A 21,683-nucleotide genomic window follows, 5' to 3' on the forward strand; every position below is an offset into this window, starting at 1 on the left:
GCAGCTCTTTCATCGCTCCGTGATCTCGTTCGTTGAGCTAGAAGTCGTCTCTAATCGGAATCAGGACCGATTTTAGTACTTGCCCGGGAAGTTTCGGTTTCAGAAGAACTTCCAATATCGGGAAACTCTTCTTCGGGTAGGGTAGATCTACCGGCGGGAACTATCGGAGAAAGCTGGAGTATCAAATGTCAAAGGGTATCAGGTGCCGAAGAGCTTAGCGTAACATTTTATAACACATTTGGTATATGTTGTTCTAACAGACTTGTACTTGGTCGTTGAACTGTTCAGCTCTATCTATTTAACTATCGATCTTGGGCTGTGATCATTAAAACATTTTGAAGGCTTTTGTAGTGGTAATGCCAATGAAAAAAGTAGTATTGTGGAAAGAAGAATGCGCTACACCAACTCTAACAACGTGCACTATTTCTGTGCATTCATAAATTATAAATAATGAAAAGCTCTCGTCGCCGTCTTCGTCTTCATCGCCGCGTTGGTTGTCGGGTGTTGAGAGAACTTGCCGCCTTTTAGATCCTACGTCCACCCGTCAGATTTTTCCTCGAAACGGTAAGTTATCCCCCAGAATGGCTAGGACGACGACGACGGTGGTGTCATTGTGATGTCTCTCTTTCTACTCCTTTCGGGGAAACCCATTTCGGTTACAAGTGCCACTGCTGCTGCCACTTTGGTGATATAGAGGGTTGGTACTTTGTGCGAAAACAGGTGCTATTGTTTAATTAAATGAATTAGTAACAGAGTTCGCTCGCAATCCGGACCGGGCGGAGTGCCGTTGAAGTGGGATGCTGTTTTCGTTGTTGTTGGTCCTCCGTTGATGAATAAACAGTTTGCACTTAGTATATGTAGTGCGGCCTCGAGTGGGAATCCAAGCCAATTAGCCGGCAGCTTGCTTCAGGATCGTGAAATAGCTGTAAGAAGCTCGGAGAATCTGCAAGGATGAGAACGCAAAGCACAAAGTTCACTGAAGTGGTTCGGTTTAGCGAAAATTGCTTTCCCTACCGCCAGGAAAGTATCCAGCGACATCGAAACAATGAAGGCTTTCATGTTAAGCGGCTTGTTGCTGTAGCAGATGGAGGTGATCAAATGGCGGTTAACCGAGCGGGGATAGTTGTACCAGTCGTTCATGAAAGCCGAACTGGAGAGAAGGTTGGCCTGGAAGAAGGAATTTTATGGCAGGGTAGTCTTTTTGGCAGTCAAAATTATATGCTTTGAATGGAAGGAAATTTACTCACATGATAGTGGATCTCGTTGGCGTGCCAGTAGTAGAGGAACAGTATAGCGGTCATGGTCATAATGTAGCAAATGTCTATGAATATCTGCACAAACGAGTCCGTCTACAAGATAAAAAGATATGGACGGTTCAATTTATAAAACAGAAAACCTTTTTTGTACGGTAGATACCTAGAACTTCTGCTGAACACTCATAGATCTTGCCTGAAACCACCCTTGATACTCAGTGAAATCTGTTAGATACCCTAATTAAGCTTCCAAAACAAACGCCTGCAACTCTTGAACACCTTCAAAAGCCTCTATTTCCCCGTGGGATCTTCGTGAGACTGTATGAGTGTTGACAGGCAGAGTTTACTAAGCGCATACTCGACTCCAAACGTCGAAAGTTTCACGGAACTCTGCCGACGTCTGGCCCAGTAAACAGCTCATCCGCCGTAGAACACCACGTAGCCGGTTGTCGACATCCATGTGCTTCGGTCTCTTACCCAATCCGAATCCGAATATGCTACCAATCCTGTCATGTTTCTATCCAGGATGTACTTTTCGCACCACGCGTTTCGTAACGGTCCAGCTCGAATCCATGGGTGTTTTTGGCTGTCTTCGCTTTACTGAAGCCTGTCCTGTCAACCAGATTCTTAATGTAGTTGGTCGAAATAACACTGAACACGCCGTACTCACGGAGAACGACCAACTCCATTCAAGGTCAACAAGGTCGAAATTCTGACAAAGCTGGTCTTGAACGAGATTTATCTAATCTTCTCTCTTAGATCCGACGAGAATGTCGTCAACGTACACGATCATGTACTTTTACATTTCAGTTTTGGTTGCCACGAATAAGCATAAATCCGATGTGCTCGCATGAAATCCCATGCCAGTTAGAACACTGGTTAACTTCCGGTTCCAATACCACCGGAATGACTGGTTTAGCCCATGAATACTCTTTTGAAGACAGCAAACAGTCTCCTTCTTGCAGTGAACTTCGTATCCAGGAGAATGGCGCATGTAGATCTCTTCATAGAGATACGCGGTGCACAAGTTGATTCAGCGCCATTGCTGTCCTTGCGGCCAGGGATAGCAGAACCCGTAGAGTGACGTACACAGGCGAATACTTCGTTGACATCAACGCCTAAGTGGTGTGAGAACCTCTTGGCAATGATCCGCGTCTGGTAGTGAACTACTTCATTGGATTCGTTTCGCTTACCTTTGTAGATCCAACGGCTGCATTAAACCTTCTTGCCTTTTGGCAGCGGCACCAACTCTCATGTCCCGTTCGGTTTGTGCGATTGGATTTTGCTGTCCATCGCCGATCTCCACAAGTCTTCATCGGGACTGCCTCTTGGAATGTTGACTTCTTCAGGTTCTTCACGATTTTGTCCACTCTTTTCTTCGTCCTCCTCCTTCAGCGCGAGGAGATCATCGTTCGGATTAGAATCGTTCGTACTGTGGTAGTCTTCTAGTTCGCTAATAGTGACATTGCCGTCGACGTGTCGACGAAATGGTACCCCTTGTGGACATCCGAGCACTCGATGAATCGCAACTTCCTCGTTTTGCAATCAAACTTTCTCGCTTGACATTGGGAATGTGTAAGTAGGCGGAGCAACCGTATACTTTCAGGTGACCAAGTACTGGTTGTCACCCGTACCATCTGCCATATGGTGCCCAAGCAACACACAAGTCACAAAGGAGTGTCGACGGCGCGTGTTTTTGGTTGGACACGAGTTATTTTCAAGTGATTCTGTGTTTGAGTTAGAATTACATGAATGTAGCTCCTGGGGGTCTCCAGTTAGCCTAGTAGTTAAGGCTATGGACCGCCAATCCGGAGACGGCGGGTACGATTCCCGTTCCGGTTGGGAAAATTTTCTCGACTCCCTGGGCATAGTGTATCATTGTCCTTGCCTCACAATATACAAATTCATGCAATGGCAGGCAAAGAAAGCCCTTCAATTAATAACTGTGGAAGTGCTCAAAGAACACTAAGTTGAAGCGAGGCAGTCCAAGTCCTAATGGGGACGTAGAGCCATAAAGAAGAAGAAGCTCCTTTACAACCAAAAACCTGCGCTGTCGACACTTCTTTGTGACCTGTGTGCTACTTGGGAGTCTTCTCCACTGATCACGATGGGAATCGGTTCTGCAAATAAGCAGCCGTAAACACGGTCTCGTCCCGATACCGCTTGGGTACGCCGGCATCGAGCGACCGATATTGTCGCTCAGCTATGCCGTTTTTCAGTGGCGAATATAGCGTTTTGTACTGCGCCTAGATGCCCTCATTAGCGAAAAAGTCACGCAGCCCATTGTCCGCGCACTTGCTTCTGCCGTCTAAGCGAAAAATACGCGGCTTTCGGTCGAAAAGGTTTTTCGCGTACTGAACGTACTCAATCACTTTCTCCGGCGCTTCTGACTTCTTCTCGAGCAGGTAAACGACGCACAGTGCTGCGAATGTATGGAACTGCAGGACAAAAATCATAACTAACGTACCATACATTTTTTCTCAATAGTGTCTTTCATACGCGCCAACTTGTGACGTAGTTGGGGGGGCGAAGCTCTCAAAAATTGGACAATATTCAACTTTTTTCAGCTCAATGCACTAGTTTTCACGTAAATATGCCTAAACTAGATGAGCTGCGTCGATATTATCCGAATTTTATTGATTTTGAGAGGCCTTGCCCCCCCAACTACGTCACAAGTTGGCGCGTATGGTGTCTTTGGTAAAGTTGACAAACTTGATAAAAGCTACAATTTGCATAAATGTCCTATGCATATATCATAATCGCTTAAGTGTCTTAAATGCAATTTTTTGTAAATCTTACTGTTTTTTTTTTTCCTAGAATGCAGTTTGGGCAACTATATAAACATATAGATCATAATAAAAAAGGTAATTGCAAGAATGACTTATTCACCAAACTTTATTCTCATTGAACATTTTGTTTCTTGAAGGTCGTGCGTTTGGCCATTTATTGTCCAGTTTCATACTTTAAAACTGGAGAAATCGTTGAAGTTTACCCACAAATTCTTCATAGAAATCAGCAGTTTCATAAGGAAACGAGGGAACAATATAAACTGATACATTTTTCGTTTGTATGGATCAGAAAAGAACATTTGATTGAAAATATCTTCGATTTTGACTATAACAACACCATTCGGAAAAAGCTCTATAACTAACAAGTTAGCGAATAAAAGCAGCTGGAGTCGAATTCAGTATTCAGCGGACACTATGAAGAAAACATGGTGAAAAATTCAGAGAGGTCTTTTGAGGTCATTTTTTGTTTCATCGATTTGAATTTTGGGGTCGTTTTTCCTCTACGCCATATAGTACTTACATTATGACATTCTATTTTCACAAATATCAAAACATGTTGCCGTGCCAAACGAAAAAATAGATTCTACTGATGTGTTGTAGACCTTCCATTTTGATTTTCACTAAAAACTTAAACTTTAATTATGTTGAGCTAGGCCAAAGATGACTTTGTTTTATAAAATATTATTTTTCTATGGACAACGAAAACACTGTTTGGTAATCTAGGATTTTTTGGTATAATAAACATGATTTTCAAGCTTATAATGGTCGAGCATCATACCTCAAGCATGTATGAACAGCATGGCATACTAGATTGAACAAAATTTTGAAGTCGATTTTTTCACTTTTGTCTATGGGGCGCAGCACTGTGCGACGGTGAAGCGGCAAAAGTCATCAATAATCTTCCTCAGAAGCCGCTTAACGCCGAGTGTCGGCACAGATCAGTGTGGATCAGGTCCAAAACCTTCCTGGACTTCCTTTCTACTGTCATGGAAATCAGTATCTTACCTTGAGCTTTCTTCGACGACTTCGCTAGCTTCAGCTGGTACAGGCTGGATCGCTCTCCTACTACCGCCAATGAGCCGGTAGCGTCACGGATCTTACATCCGTCGTCCTTGGTAGTGACCCGGCTTTCCAAAATGGAATCACTCCCAGTTCTGCGCCGAACCACTTAACTTCCCCTCTCTTCATTGCTTTTACATCACTTCGCGAACTACTGTTTTCTATCTTCTTCGCTCTTCACAACTTCAATTCAACCAATTTCATGGTTAAATAAACATCCAGCTGACCCGTCTGAGCAGTGACTAACCCACCGTAGGAGTCCAGCAAACTACGCAGAATCATGGAGATTTTGCGTATGAGTCAGAAACGGTAACCACTAGATCACCAAGCCCGTCAACCGTTCTTCACTCTCGCTACTGTAGACTAACTGCATATCCTGCGTTCCTTTCAGGTACCTCAGATTGCGTTAAGCTGCCGTCCAGTGAGCTTCTCCCGTGTTGCTGTTGAAACTGCTGACTGCATTGACCACGAATGCTTTATCCGGTTTGGTACATTCGGCGACAATTCCGCGTCGAACTGGGGACAACGAGCATGCTCTACGAGTATCCGGCTCATCCATTCGACCAAACCATTTTACTCTGGATTATGCGGGACACAGGATTCGTGCTGGATTCCGCATTTCGTCAAATATTGTTTCATGTCACTCGGTATCGCTATCACTTCTGATGATAACCGCTAACATGTTTGGGTCTCTGCATATGCTTGAAGAATCCTTGAAGTATCCAGCTCTTCTGTCTTCGATCAAATAAAGTAGATGAAGCACTTCCTGCTGCAATCGTCAGCGAAGGTAAGAAAGTACTTTCTGCCTCCTAAGGAAGTCGTTTCCACGGGACCACACAGATCGCTGTGAACGAGTTCCAACACATCTGCTGCCCTGGCCCCTGAACGGTTGGCGTTGGCGTTTCCTTGCCAATAATGATGGAATGCACGTCGGCTTATCGGATTCGTCGATTTGCACACCACGGACTGTATTGCGAAGTTGCTTTAAACTGTGTGTATTAGCGGCGTCGCGACGCACGATACGTTTCTCTCGGTTTGGCGGAGTCAGCCTTGCTTATCACCAACAGGCACAATTCGATCGGTCTGGTCGAAAAGTTCCTTGGAGATCCATCGCCAGTTCCGGAAAGCAGATCGTTTCCGAAACATTGAGCACTTCGGTTGCATCACCCAAGCCGACTTTAATAACTACCTGGTCTGGTGGTCGTGTCTTGGACTAGTGTCTTCATGTTGTTTGCGACTATGACGCTCTCACTCATCTCTTCTGCTTCTTTCAGGATTGCTTTTTCGCTACACATTCAAACATATTCACTCACCCGGACTGTCACGACGATCTCGTATGTACAATGAACGTTGAGTGTCTGTCGAACTTTTTCGGTGCTTGTTGCCCACGTCTGCGGTGTCCTCGAGGTTCCAACTCAACTTCTCGCTAACTCTCTGAGACGTAATGACCCGGCTGGTTACACTGGAAACGCTTCACGTGGATCTTCCGTCCAGACTTACTTCCAACAGAGTCGTCAGGCCACTTCACGTCCTACAGAATGTTCGCGCGTATCCGCTCACATTTGGATCCCGGACGCTTAAAAGCCCATGATCATGGGCTCGTATTACTTCGGTAAGCTCTTCAGCAAAATGCTAGACATCCACCGATTGTTCACATGGAAGCCAATTTGCACTACTTTGTGCCTGGTGGACATCAGCTGGTTTACGTAATCCTACACCGTAGCACAAAATCCATTAACTTTACTCCGATCAATAGCCAAAGTTGTCTTAATTCCCCCACTGTCCTGGAATGCAGTCTTCAAACTGTCACATACTTCCTTGGCCGTTGCAACGTTTTGGACATCGATGCATAAGCAAATGGTTGCGAGCGCACACTCCGACAGCTCTTCCGTTGGACACCCATGAACCTTCTCGGACCATCACCATTTTGATTGTGAAGGCCCAGGAATTGTAGTTTCCCTGCCCTCTTAGCCAATGGCAGCGATTTGCTTCCTTCCGCTGGTAGGCTTCGTGAGTTTGTCCAAAGTTTCTCCAACGGAATCCGCTTGATGGCTTCCTTGTCTAGCAGTTCTGGCTGAACCTCTGGCGCCTGGAATTGCTTCGAAATTTCAAAAATCTTAATAATTTCTTCGGTTTTTCATGTGGTTTGGTTCGTGTGGAGCCTCCTAGCCGCGCGGTTTGGGTCACCAAGCTACTAATCGCACCATGCTGTGGGGTGAGGGTTCGATTCCCACTCCGGGCGATGAAACTTTTCGTGAGAATAGTTTCGTCTCCGTATCCACTGGTGCATGCTCCGTGTTTGTTCCTTGTCTAGTGTTAAGTTAAAATTCAGTCTGTACAGCCTTTGGCTGAAGACGGTGTCCGCGTCTTTTTTTCCGTAAGGAATTCCAATTGGGATTCCTTCAGGAGTTCCTCCAGGAGTTCCTCCAGGAGTTCTTCCAGGAGTTCTTCCAGGAGTTCCTCCAGGAGTTCCTCCAGGAGTTCCTCCAGGAGTTCCTCCAGGAGTTCCTCCAGGAGTTCCTCCAGGAGTTCCTCCAGGAGTTCCTCCAGGAGTTCCTCCAGGAGTTCCTCCAGGAGTTCCTCCAGGAGTTCCTCCAGGAGTTCCTCCAGGAGTTCCTCCAGGAGTTCCTCCAGGAGTTCCTCCAGGAGTTCTTCCAGGAGTTCCTCCAGGAGTTCTTCCAGGAGTTCCTCCAGGAGTTCCTCCAGGAGTTCCTCCAGGAGTTCCTCCAGGAGTTCCTCCAGGAGTTCCTCCAGGAGTTCCTCCAGGAGTTCCTCCAGGAGTTCCTCCAGGAGTTCCTCCAGGAGTTCCTCCAGGAGTTCCTCCAGGAGTTCCTCCAGGAGTTCCTCCAGGAGTTCCTCCAGGAGTTCCTCCAGGAGTTCCTCCAGGAGTTCCTCCAGGAGTTCCTCCAGGAGTTCCTCCAGGAGTTCCTCCAGGAGTTCCTCCAGGAGTTCCTCCAGGAGTTCCTCCAGGAGTTCCTCCAGGAGTTCCTCCAGGAGATCCTCCAGGAGATCCTCCAGGAGATCCTCCAGGAGTTCCTCCAGGAGTTCCTTCAGGAATTCCTCCAGGAGTTCTTCCACGAGTTCCTCCAGGAGTTCCTCCAGAAGTTCCTCTCGGGATTCCTCCTGGGATTCTTCTCGGGATTTCTCCAGAATTTCCTCTCAGGATTCCTCCATGTATTCCTCTCGCGATTCTTCCAGGAATTCCTACCAGAATTTCTCAAGGAATTTCTACCAGAATTTCTCAAGGAATTCCTCCTGAGATTCCCCCAGGAGTTTTCCCCGGATTTCTCCAGGAGCTCCTTCAAGAATTCGTCCAATGATTTCTCCAAGACTTCCATTATTTTGAGACCTTTAGGTACACTTTTCAGAAATCCTGCAGAAGTTCCTTCTGGGATTTCTCCAGGAGTTTCTTTTGGGATTTCTCCATGAGCTACCGTCCAGCAATTCCGCCAAGGATTCCTCCAGGAACTCCTTCCTGGATTCCTCCAGAAATTTCTCTCGGGAATCTTCCAGGAATTCCTCTCGAGATTCCTCCAGGAATTCAAATTGGGATTCCTCCAGAAATTCAAATTGGGATTCCTCCAGAATTTCTTTAAGAGATTCATCCAGAAGTTCTTCCCGATATTATTCTTGGATATTGGGACTCCTTGAGGAATTCCTCCCGAAATTACAATTGGGATTGCTCCCGGAGTGCCTTTTGGGATTCCTCCGGATGTTACTCCAGGAGTTCCTCCAGGGATTCCTACAGAAATTCCTCTCGGGATTCCTCCAGGAATTCCAATTGGGATTCACTAGAGGAATTCCTCCCAGGATTCCTTCAGGAATTTCTCCCAAGATTCTTCAAGGAATTCCAATTTGGGATTCCTCCAGGAGTTTGTTTTCCCAGGATTCCTCCAGGAATTCCAATTGGGATTCACTAAAGGAATGCCTCCCGGGATCCCTTCAGGAATTCCTCCCGGGATTCTTCCAGGAATTGTTCCAGGGATTCATCCAGGAATTCCTCCCGGGATTCTTCCAAGAATTGCTCCAGGGATTCTTCCAGGAGTTACTCCCGGGATTCCTCCAGGCATTCCAAACGGGATACCTCTCGAGATTTCTCTATTAATTCCTATCGGGAATTCTTCCCGGGCTTTTTCCAAGGATTCCAAACGGGATTTCGCAAGGAATTCATATCGGAAAAAAAGATCCTGAAGGAATCCCGGAAGGAATATCTGAGGAATCCTAGAACTGTTGAGGGAATCGTGGAAGAAATTCATAGAATTCCTGATTGAACACCTGGAGGAATTCCAAATGGAAGCCTTAATGAAATCGCTGAAGAAATTCCTGGAGGAATTAAAAAAAAATCAAGAAAAGCATTTTTCGATAATTCCGGAAATGAACACTCCTGGAGGAATTCTGGAATGATCGCCTGGGGCAATCCTGTGAGAAGGATTCATTCCGGATTTCCGTATGGAATTCCTGAAAAAATACTGAAAGAAACTTCTCGAGGAATATCTTAAGAAACTTCTTGACATGGGCGAAGATAACCAATTAGTCGACGCAAAATTCATGACTGAGAAGCCGAAACCCACGTAATACCAAATTCCAGTCGAACTCCCCTTCGTTACTTCTTGACAAATCCCGGAAGGATCAAAAGATGTTTTTTTTTTACTGGATAAACCCAGAAAGCTCCAAGCATTGTAAATTTTCCGTTCAATTCTTACCGGTTTGCCGTTGTCATTGTGTTTGGGCTCAATTTTTATGTAACTAATGTGCAGCCACCTCGAAAAGAATTCGTATTCCCGAATTATCAAATACTTACCGATGATGCTTCGAACAGTAGTGCACATAGCAACACCGAGAACACCACAAAATCCATGAACATAGCACCGCGTGTCAATGCCTCCAACTCTCGAGTATACTCGAAGATCTTGTGCTGCTGTTGAATGCATTCCACAATCAATTCCTTTCTTTCGTTGCAACGTTCCTCTTCCGGATCTTTGACAAGTTTCAGTTTACGTCCACTTCGCATTCCCGATACTGCATACATTTCCAAGTTCGCCAGCTTGTAGTTCAGAATCATTAACGAAGTTCGAGCATACAGCATCAAGCTCACCATGAAGACATGCCAACAGGGAACGATGAGCTGCCCTACGTACATGATGTACAGCTGTATTAGGTAAATTGTGGTGAAGCTCTCCATGATGTTGTCCGTTGGATACCATGACCGTAGAATAGTGGGCGGGTCAAAAGGCTTAGTAGAGTTGAATGGTTCCATAGATTTGAGGCTGTGATACTGAACCAACGAGTAAACACACATGGTGTTAGCGGTCACCAAAGCACAAATCCAAAAGGCAGCGGTCAAACGATTCATGTATCGAACGTTATCCCAGAAAATCGCCTTCTCCGGAGCGTTTCCAAACCGAAGAAGATGTTGGACACCTTCGTCCGCGACTTTTATGGCGTTGTTGAATCCTGCAATACGTTTCGTTGGTGTATTCCTATAAATTCCATTCAATCACGCAAAACTTACTAGCACGATTCCAGTAGAAATGTAAAATCCTCACAATGGTCGTCGTAAAAAGAAGCGTTGTCGCGGCATTGGCCGTCATTTGGCTGATGTCCCCCCACACCTGGTACAGATTAACATACTGCGTAACGTTAAATGCCAACATGGACGCCGTGAAGCAAACGCCCCGGAAGCAGTTCAACTTCTTGAACGGTTGGCTCTTGTACAGCAGAATCCCATAGTACTTGAGCCCGTTGATGGTCAACCGGAGCAGCGGATTGTCGTAAACGTCGTCCTCCTGGATCCATTCGTCTTTGAGCTGCATGTTGATTGTCACTTAGCTCGTCAAACACTGCGGCGACCGCAGCACGCTCTAAGCCGTCTTATCAAAGCCCGAGAACCAATTTAGGCAGGAGGAGACAATTAACACTAATTATAATCGAATTAGCATGCTCCCTTTGATGATGATTTCATGGACCAATGCCAACCGAGGCCACCGCACCGCACCGCTACCATTAGGGAAGGTAAATGCTTTGAAATATTCAACATGTTTGTATGTCTAAGGAAGCGAAGCGGAGGCGGCAGTGGATCCTGCATCCGTCAATGGCGATTAGCTGTAAGACTGGGTGTGGACGGATATGAGCTCAGTCAGCAGGCGAATCCGTTTACAAAGGCCCCAACAACCAACCAACGCTTGGCAAGCAAGTGAGTATAATCGAACCTGATTCGTAATCATGGATTGTCGACGAGGATGGCGACGACGACCTACGACGGCAACGATGTCAAATGGGAAACGGTCAGGCATACGCAGCTTCAATTGCCAAGTTGAATTCCAACCCTGTGTGAGAAACGTACACGTGGTGGAAACGGGTCAGGAAGATAAGTGTGGCCGATATTGACATTTATTTATCCTAGGCCGGCCGTTAGGAGAGTGCATTCTTACCTTTCCGAATGTGTCGGTCTTGACTGGTCGTAGAATTGTAAAGCTGAAAGCAGTGTCAGGCCAACTCAATTTGAATTCCTGATCGGATTAAAGATATTCTGCCATGGGAAGTATATTGGAAATGTCAGGGCTGTTTACTTGTTACGAGAAGATGATGCCCATTCGATGCAAGTGGATGGGTTTTGTGTGGAGTTGATGAGGTGAGTAGAGTATTAACTGAAGTTTGTGAAGTGGTTACTGACAAGAGCTGATTGAGTATCGATTGTATTACCCATATAGTGTGCTTAGGCAAGATAGCTTATCCAGCAAGATTAAGGGTTTAGGATTTATGTGTTATAGTTGTGACTTGCTTCATGCACACAAAAGATTCTGGTATCGTGATGGGCGTTATTTTTGAATATTCCGCCAGATCAGTTATCATCCACTTTTGGAGCGTCAATAAAATTACCCAGTTCGTGTCGAGTATCCGAAGCAATCGGTCATTCAATCAGCTTCTCCCAGTGCCAAAATTATTTCGTTTTGTTCAATCCGCAGCGGTGCTACGCCACCCGGGCAAACCAAGTTCCTCGACTAGTGTAACGTCACCGGTGACATCACGTGTTACAGCGTAGTTTGGTTACGCAGCAGTGCTCAACTGATACCAGGGTATTAGGAATAGAAAGGTTCCGTTCTAGTGATATCCAGAACCGTGCGCCTCCATTACCCCGGTTACTAGTGCGCAGAGTCATAGGGACCTGCAACTCGTTAGACGACGAACCCTGTGACAAATCCGGTTAAATAGGCGATAACATAAGTTTCATGCGTATGGGCCAACAAGCCATTCGTTGTGTGTTATTATTAAATCCGGAGTTCCGTTCACAAGAACTAATTAAACGTTCACTTTGGTAACCGGATTGATCAGAATATATTAATATTTGAGATGGACCTGGTTGAACAGGGTAATTGAATTTTTGGGTTTCACTCGGGAGCTGTAATAAAACACTTGTTATTCGTTGGAGTACTCGATCAGAAGAGAACCTCTCGGTTTGTTTTATTTGTCTTTTGCTTTTGACAATTACTATGCGCAAACGCGTATGCGTACGCATAGGTACGCGATCATCTAGGCGCGTATTAATGATTGCGGAATACACTCTAAGGTGTAACCACACAAAGTATGTACAATACACATTAGTCCTTCCCCCTTCGGGAAGCTTTACATCAGAATGAACAGTTATTCACAAATCAGATCATTTCTTATTCTCGTTATACTAACTATTCTCGAAAGCCTGGGTAGGCCAGTAAACCTAACCATAATTGATAAATGTTTTCTTTTTCTAGCTTTACAATCTATTATTTCAGACAGGATTCCTCGATCAGGTATTTGCCCGACATCGATCTCGTTCTTCACGGAAGGCATCACGGGTTGTTCGACAGTCAGGATTGACCGACCAGTCTTGGTATCCTCCATGTACTGGTTTGGCTGATCCGAACTTCTTTGTCCATCCACAGTTTCCAAAGTCTCGACGACTCTGATTTGATTTGGATAAGCAATGACCTGTGCTCTATTACCAACCACGATCTGTAATGAGTTTTTAGAAAAGCCTTTTAGAAACGATGTTACTTTGCATTTTTCATGTATATGCAGCTTGTAATTGATTTGGTTGCTAACCAAAATCAACATCCCTAATTTGCAAACAAATACCTCTATGGAAGGAAAATAAACCTCCAGTGTCCCGCAATTGATTGTACAGCCAATAAACAATAAAGTTATCTGGATCTCAATACTCAACTTATTCGTTCCTAGGATCAAGAAAAACTTCTCGAGCAAATGTTTTACCGTTTCTACTAGTCTATTTTTCTGACCATTTTCAGCAGGATTGTATGGAGAATTCTTTATTATTTGTGTTTGAATACATGTGCGAATAGAATGTGAGTTGAAAGAGATACCATCGTCCGACAATAAGTCCGGCAATCTTAAAAAATCAACAATTTTAGATGAAGGTTTTATTATATCATTTACCTCCCCCCATTTAGAGAAACTCCTCACCAACAATAAGAAGGCACTGTACTTGAAGCGAAAATCAATTGTGTGTTTCTCATTAAATGGTGTTTTGGAAGGTTTGCGTTTGTTAATATTTAGATTTGGAAGTATTGCCAAACTTGCACAAAGGCCACAAGCAACACCAAACTGTTCAATGTCAGCGTACCAACCATGGTGTAAAAGGTTTAAAAGCTTTAGTAAAAATGTATTACGCTTCGTCTGCTTTGCCATATCCAGTAAAATAACCGGTGAGTTGTTCTCAAACATAGAGCTTTTCTGCAGTTCTCGACCATATATCGTAGGCAAGGACACTTTTGATCGAAATCGTAAGCAAACATCAGCATTGCCCATTAAGGCAACACTGTTGTTTGAGGCTAGCACTGCATTCAACAAATTACTCGTTGAAATGATCGGTTTGTTAACATTGTCCAAAATATCAGCAGTTGCTTGGGGTCTTGTATTAATTGTAATAATTGACTTCTTTGTATCAAACCTATTATCACATTTGAAAATAATCTCCCGAAAATAAAAGGGAACGTCATAAAAATGTTTAAAAACAGGCACTTCACGAGTTAAAATCAAGTCTGATTCAAAATGTTTTACAGTTTTAGTCGAAATCTTGACAACTATGTCAGAAAAGTTTGGATTTGTATCAGCAATTAGTGTTTTGCTTTGATTTTTCAAAATATTGTTCACTGGCATCAAATCACCAAAAAAAATTCTCCAGTTGGGACAAAATTCATCCAACCATGGTCTTCCCAATAAAGGAATGAACTGGTAATCACAATCAATCACTAAAAGATTTAATTTTGCAATTTTGTTATTATGTTCAACCTTAACTTCCACTTCGCCAGACACCTTTAATCTGGAACCATTTACCACAACAAGTTGTTTAGAGCTTTTCAATAAAGGAATGTCAAATTTAGAATTAAATGAATTTTTGTCCATCACTGTAACTGAGGAACCACTGTCAACCTCCATTTGTACAGGATTGTCTTCAATAGAGACATTCAGTAGGCAGGGATCACTTTTCTCAAAGGAAGAAACATGCATACACTCTAGTTCAACTGAATCACTACCGTCCGAACCACAATCGATGGTCATTAGCCTATCAACTTCCTCGGACAGTCCATCTGCATCATCGGTAAACGTCTCAGGAATGTAGTTGACTTCCTCTTCGCACAAGTCGTCCTGGAGTTTGTAGCACTTTCTTCGCAGGTGTCCTCTTCGTCCGCAATAATCACAGATAGGTTGATCCATTGTCCATCGTGTGTCATCCATTCTTCTGCGCTTATGGATTGTTCCAGATGGTGGACATCGACGCCTAGCTTGCAGGAATTTGGATGTTGCTGCGTGATGGCGATCTTTTGCAGATCGAAAATCAAAATGACTATTAACTGCCCTACAAAAACCATGGGATCTTTTTGTCATCACACGTTCAGGCAATTGTCTTCCATCATGAAAAGAATATCTATTATCAATTGAAGCCACTAAGTCAATATTGTCATTGTTCTTTAAAGTTTTTGTGTGAATATCCGCCATTTCCCAAGAAGCGATAATGTTTTCAACATGTGCTAACGTCAATTTCGAACTATATTCAGTTAAAAGTCTATGTTTAAGGGAATTATCAATTAAACCAACAAGAATACGATCAACTATAAGGCGATTCTTTTGGTCACCAAATTCACAATGCTCCGCCAAAACTTTAAGCGAAATAATGAAATCACTTGCAGTTTCCCCAGGTTGTTGAACTTGCATACTAAAATTATACCTTTGTAGTAGAATTGAATCAGTTTTGTCAAGTTTTTCCTTAAGCTTTTGAATTAAAATTTCATAAGACACTTCGTCTAACATTTCTTCGGTCGGATACAATTTGTCCGCCATACTAAAAAGGTAATCTCCACCTAACAGAAACATTTGATCTTTCTTTTGATCGTCATTGACCTTGTTGACTCGAAAATGAAATCCTAATCGTTTAATCCAAGAGGAAAAAGATTGACCTTTGCGGAAAGGTTCAATATTAGGATTTAACACATACGCCATATTTGCCAAAATCAGGCAAAAAAACAAATTTAGTCTTTAAAAACAGGTTCACAACACTAATTGCAAATTATTTTTTTAATATTAGAAACTTCTTTGAAAAATAGAACTTATATTGAGTTATGCGTAGTCCTACGTCAACAACTTTTCAACAATGTCACAATTATCAATGCAATTGAAAAATGTGCACCAGTCTAATCTTCAAACACAAGTCGAAAAAAAAAACGTTTTTGTTACTCACCGATCGACGTTACTCTTACCACAATGCCAGCGAACCAAGCACCAGTCGTCACCCGGCGGGAAGAAAACCGCCACCCTTCGAAACGCAACAGCACCAGAAATGCTTCCAGCAGAACGAAACAGCCCAATATCGCCGCACGATTGCTCCCACTGTGCAGATGGCTATTCACTCAAATAAAAAGAAAAAAGCACTTTTAATAGGTTGTAAAAACAATTAAATTAGTTCGATCAATGCCAATTTGCTGTAAAAGAAGGTTATTTTTTATTGTTCTGCGCAAAATAACGCCGCCAATGCAAATGGCGTGTCAGAATTATCACAAAAAAATCCGCCGAAAAACTTTGCTTTTTCAATAATTTCTTTTCACCGTTCACTTTACCTTTTTACCTTTGCGGCAACCCCGTTGCGTCGACGCCGCAATCAATCAATCACCAGCCCGCCGGAGATGAAATTTTCCTCCTGCTATCTGCTGGTGGATGGTGTTTGGGGAGGCCAAAATCACGCGTCTCCCGTACGGTAGAACGTCCACCGTTTAGTTTTACCTCGTCGCCACTATTAAATCCGGAGTTCCGTTCACAAGAACTAATTAAACGTTCACTTTGGTAACCGGATTGATCAGAATATATTAATATTTGAGATGGACCTGGTTGAACAGGGTAATTGAATTTTTGGGTTTCACTCGGGAGCTGTAATAAAACACTTGTTATTCGTTGGAGTACTCGATCAGAAGAGAACCTCTCGGTTTGTTTTATTTGTCTTTTGCTTTTGACAATTACTATGCGCAAACGCGTATGCGTACGCATAGGTACGCGATCATCTAGGCGCGTATTAATGATTGCGGAATACACTCTAAGGTGTAACCACACAAAGTATGTACAATACACATTAGTTATAAACTTTCGATCTGATTACGAAGAGCGAAGAATACATCGTAGCAGAACTTGAACATCAAGGAGTGATCGCAGCGAGGAGAATCAAGAAAAGCAACAAGGAAATCACCCCAACAATCATTTTGACCTTTTACAGACCCGTGTACCCAGAATCAGTAAAGGTCGGATTACTCAACGTTGAGACGCGGCCTTACTACCCAAATCCACTGTTGTGCTTTAAATGCTTTGAATATGGACACCCACGACAACGATGCGGTAATCCTCAGCTGTGCTACAATTATTCGAAAGACCACAAAGAAAAAGAAGTGTGCGAAGAAGAATATTTCTGCCGAAACTGCGAAGGCAAGCATCGTCCCAGTACTCGACAGTGTGAAATATACCAAACAGAATCAAAAGTGATCCGATTGAAACGAAAAGAAGCCATAGAAGACAAACTGGATCGATTCATGGAAGAAAGCAGAAAGAAGGACGAAAAAATCGATAAACTTCTGGAAACCATCCAAGAAAAAGATACGAAGATCGCAAAGTTAGAAGCACAGGTAGAAAACATGAAGAAGTTTTTCGATAATACAAACAACAAACAAAACAAGTCGGCAAATAGCGATTCAGAAGTTGAAGGAACAACTAAGAAGAAATCGAAACGGACAACTTATCCACAACAACAACATACAGGACTGTCACCTGCTTCCAAAATATCCTCAAGTAACAAGAGAAGCCCGTACATGACCAGACGAACGACAAGCCAATCTTCCCAGGAAGCAGTTGGTACAGCAGAACCAGAGAAGGAGCATGCTATTCGATTTCACAATCCACCCCCAGATGGATCCAAACACTAAATCGAAATCCACGTCATTATCTTCGCCTAATACCTTCACCAACACCACGCTTCATTACAACAACAACAACGCCCGGATTGAGGAGTGGGAAAGTGTAGTACCACCCTCACTTCCAAGAGAAGCGAGGCAGGTTGCGGGAAACTGTCCGGGACGTCCTACCCCAATCCGTTGATGGCGTACCCTCCTCTGCGGTCGGTGAGCAGCCCATACAACGAAATCTTGAAACAATATGCACTGGAAATCGCTCTCCCCTCCCAAATTTAATCCTGCCAATCAATTGCTTTCGTCTGTCAAGCAGACACAAGCGGCTGTCTCCAGCAAAGAAGCTCCCGCTATAGTAGAATACTCTGCAATACTATCTTCAAATCACTGCAGAATGTCGTCAAAATTTACAAACCTTAATCCGGAAGCTGCGCCTTTCCACGCTGGTCGTTTAGAAGTTGCTGCCATCCCAGATACCGGTTTGGGGTCCGAAAACCCCGGATATATCTCCGCACCAGCCCTGACCCTAGATGATCACATTCCTATGGCGGTAGCTGGTGCGAAGAGCTTGTCCTTTTCTCAGGCAAGTACAACATCCAATCCATCAGAAGAACATACTTCTCCCGTCCTGCCGCATCCATTTACAGAAAACCAGATACCATCTTCCCGGGATATTTCAGATGCAAGTTCTTCGTCTAACACACCAATCCATGAGTCATTCTCCATCCAATGGAACGTGCGTAGTGTATGGAAAAACTACAGCGAGCTCCGAAAAATGGTGGTGGAAGCACATCCGATCACCATTTGCCTTACATACAATTTCTTACATACAATTTCTCTTCTTTTAATATCAACAGAATTACATACATTCCAAATGATACAATTTTGCTTAATCCTAATACTAATTATAATCTAACTAATTTTAAATCTATCTAACCAAACAGAAACAAAAAAATTATACAGAAGCCGAAAAAACTTGACAAAACATTTTACGAAGGGTACAACGAGGTAAATGAAAATCAAAAACATGAGAACAACGATTGAAGCAGCGACACATAAAGCTCGATTCAAAGTTAATCTGGACGCACGGTTAAATACACCACCGCGCCCCTGGTGGTAGGAACAAAAAACTTTTGACAACATGTGTTTACGTTTCATTGACGAAGAAATTAGTGAAAAGTTTTCCTCGATTGATCGACGCATCTCGAAATTACGGATCATGGAACTCGAGAAAAGAAAATTGATTGTGCACAAACACCTAGAGAATCCTTCGTGGTCTGCCTCAAAAATAGCGAAAGTGTTAAAATTCCCAAAATCAACGGTGTGTCTTGTGATCAAACGTTACAAGGATAATCTGAGTGTGGATAGAGCACATCGCATCTATCATAAGAGTGGCACTAGGGACGAAGAGCTGAGGAGGAAGGTGTTGAGGTGCGTGAAAGGCAACCCAGGTATCTCCATACGTGATTTGGCAAAGAAATGCAATTCCAACTTTTCCACCGTGCGTGACATCCTTTCAAGAGAAGGATATAAGTCTTTTTGTGCCAGTAAACATCCAAATCGCTCCCTGAAACAAAATTTAGTGGCCAAAAAGCGAGCACGATTACTATACGCACGAGTTTTGACGATATTTGATGGCTGCATTTTAATGGATGACGAGACATACGTCAAAATGGATTATAAACAAATCCCCGGACGAAAATTTTACCTTGCAACTGGTCGTGGGGATGTCCCTTCCAGGTATAAATTTGTTTTTGCTGACAAGTTTGCTCGGAAACTTATGATTTGGCAAGGAATCTGCAGTTGTGGTCTTAAAACCAAGGTTTTCATCACATCTACCACTATGAATTCGAAGGTTTACATTGAAGAGTGTCTGAAAAAAGCGGATTCTACCCTTCATTCGACAACACAAGACCAACGTTATGTTTTGGCCGGATCTAGCCAGCTGCCACTACTCTAAGGAGGTACTAGAATGGTATGCTGCAAACAATGTTAATTTCGTCTCCAAAGAGATCAATCCTCTGAATTGCCCTGAGTTCAGACCGATCGAACAATATTGGGCAATTGTCAAGCGAAATCTTCGGGGACGAAGTGACAAATGCACAACAAATGCGTTTGAAGTGGAATAAGTTCGCCGATACAGTGTCGCCAGCTACTGTGCAGACCATGATGGCATCGATCACAAGTAAAGTGCGACAGTTCGTTCGAAGTGGTGAAATGTAATAACTTTTTATGTATTGTGTGAAAGCTGAATAAATACCCTTTTGTTTGACGTTTTGACAAACCGTGTATGTTGTTTAATTCTTGAGTTATGATCATTTGAATGCGTCCAAATTTACTTTGAATCGGGCTTTACTAGTGAAAGCTTCGTTATGAGCATAGTTTGTACGAGCTCCTGGAATAAAAAAAAGGCATTAGAGCGAAGTTGTCGATGGGGCATATTTATGTTAAGGAGTGACAACAAATGTGGACAGTCAATGTTCGACTGTAAAAGGTCTGAAATGAAAAGCGTTTTGGCTACATCGCGCCGCGCACTTAGCAGCTCTAGCCCTATCAGTTTGCAGCGCTCGTTGTAGTTTGGCAGATTGTTGGGGTCGTTCCATGGCAGATGGCGTAAAGCGAAACGTATAAACTTGCGCTCAATTGCTTCGATCTGCAGTTTACTATTCATATAATACGGTGACCAAACAACAGACGAATACTCCAAGATTGACCTTACTAATGAACAATACAAGGATTTCAAACATTGAATATTTTTGAAATGTTTCGCCACACGGAATATAAACCAAGCATTTTTGAAGCTTTAGAAGTTACGAAAGCGACGTGTTCCTTAAAAGTTAGTTTGACATCTAATAAAACACCTAGATCCTTAACCACTGACTCTCGTATTTTGTAGTCAAAGTGTAATATTGAGCGTTTACGGGAGAACGAAATAACTGAGCATTTACCAGCATTCAGCACCATTCGATTTGTTTCACACCAGCCAATGAACACATCTCGTTGAGATTGCAGGAAAAGTGCGTCACGAACGTCGTTTACAACAAAATATAATTTGAAGTCGTCAGCAAAGGAAAGCTTACACGTTTCAAGTAGGGATATACTAGAAATATGAGTGGCCCTAAGTGACTACCTTGCGGTACCCCTGAACTAGCGAGGAAATGATGACAAACAGAACCGACCACCTACTTAAAAACAACTACGAATGGATCACCTGCAGCCGCCCCGATAGTTTAGGAAGCGGCATCGCCAGCCTCGGCATTCGCAAGGACATTCCGTTCCATGCTATCCTACATAACTCCGATCTACATGCTTGTGCCGCTCGTATCGGGAAGCCGTGGAATATCACGGTAGTCTCAATCTACGTGCCTCATAACCTGAACAACCAGGAGCTAATTGGTAAGTTGAAAGATCCCTTAGATACGCTCGAACCACCATACTGTGCGGAGACTTCAATGCATCACATGAAGTCTGGGGAAGCTGCAAATCCAATCAACAAGGGCGAAAATTGTTGGAATGGGCTGTTGACAATAATCTTCTCGTACTAAACAACGGATCTCCAACTCACTATCACTGTACCTCAGGCTCTTTTTAAGTGCTATAGATGTCTCTTTTGCATCAAACTCCATAGCAACTACACTGAAAATATATTTTGTTTCATTGTACGAAATCGCTCGTCATGTTTACAAATGCCATTCGTTGTTTTCTGCAACGAAAAGCTTCGTAATGTGCATGAGTTCTTTTCGTACAAAATTGCTCCGACACATTTTTCTGTCTCTTTTTTTTTGTCGGAATGACATGAAACATGCTTAAAAAAATACCACACGTTCGTCCACTTGGATATCACAGGCTTCGAATCACGTATATTCTGATTGAGACCTACCAGTGCTAACCACCAATCTGTGGGCGCTTGTTCAAACCATCCGAAAACAACAAGAACGCTTTCCACTTTGGTTCTGTTTATAAATAACTTTTACTTCCAACCGAGAGCATGTTTCCTTTCCTCTTCTCGCACACTCACCGTCATATGCTCATGAAAACAGGTTGCTTTGTTTTCTCTGCGATCCAATCAATCGGCAGTGATGACTGCAAACCTTTGTTGCATTCTACGAAGCAAAATTTTATTTTTACGCATGGTTAGTAAAAAA

The 21,683-nt window shown here is 43.3% G+C and overlaps 2 protein-coding genes across 2 annotated transcripts; both read right to left on the reverse strand.

The window, feature by feature from the left end:
- Positions 1-349: 349 nt before the first annotated feature.
- Positions 350-11,753, reverse strand: LOC115260604 (odorant receptor 56a-like). The gene is made up of 5 exons (XM_029861619.2): positions 10,614-11,753; positions 9,903-10,555; positions 1,248-1,349; positions 1,015-1,167; positions 350-943 (listed from the first exon to the last, which is right to left on the reverse strand). The coding sequence occupies exons 1-5, from the start codon at positions 10,912-10,914 to the stop codon at positions 890-892; spliced, it is 1,263 nt and encodes a 420-aa protein (XP_029717479.2). The 5' UTR covers positions 10,915-11,753; the 3' UTR covers positions 350-889.
- A 619-nt stretch (positions 11,754-12,372) lies between these two features.
- On the reverse strand, positions 12,373-16,712 carry LOC134285192 (uncharacterized). Its single transcript, XM_062845490.1, has 2 exons — positions 16,210-16,712; positions 12,373-16,001 (listed from the first exon to the last, which is right to left on the reverse strand). Exon 2 carries the CDS (start codon positions 15,593-15,595, stop codon positions 12,743-12,745), a length of 2,853 nt encoding a protein of 950 aa, XP_062701474.1. The 5' UTR covers positions 15,596-16,001; positions 16,210-16,712; the 3' UTR covers positions 12,373-12,742.
- Between the last annotated feature and the right edge of the window lie 4,971 nt (positions 16,713-21,683).

This window comes from Aedes albopictus, chromosome 1 (assembly GCF_035046485.1).
Source record: "Aedes albopictus strain Foshan chromosome 1, AalbF5, whole genome shotgun sequence".
In the NCBI taxonomy this organism is placed as follows: domain Eukaryota; kingdom Metazoa; phylum Arthropoda; class Insecta; order Diptera; family Culicidae; genus Aedes; species Aedes albopictus.

Bases quoted from the DNA above. Each gene is read 5' to 3' on its own strand.
- LOC115260604 (XM_029861619.2), bottom strand. From the start codon at position 10,914: ATGCAGCTCAAAGACGAATGGATCCAGGAGGACGACGTTTACGACAAT. The intron at 10,556-10,613 runs GTAAGTTTTGCG...AACGTATTGCAG, and splicing joins TTTCTACTGGAATCGTGCTA to GATTCAACAACGCCATAAAA. The intron at 944-1,014 runs GTAGGGAAAGCA...TCATCCTTGCAG, and splicing joins CGCTGGATACTTTCCTGGCG to ATTCTCCGAGCTTCTTACAG.
- LOC134285192 (XM_062845490.1), bottom strand. From the start codon at position 15,595: ATGGCGTATGTGTTAAATCCTAATATTGAACCTTTCCGCAAAGGTCAA.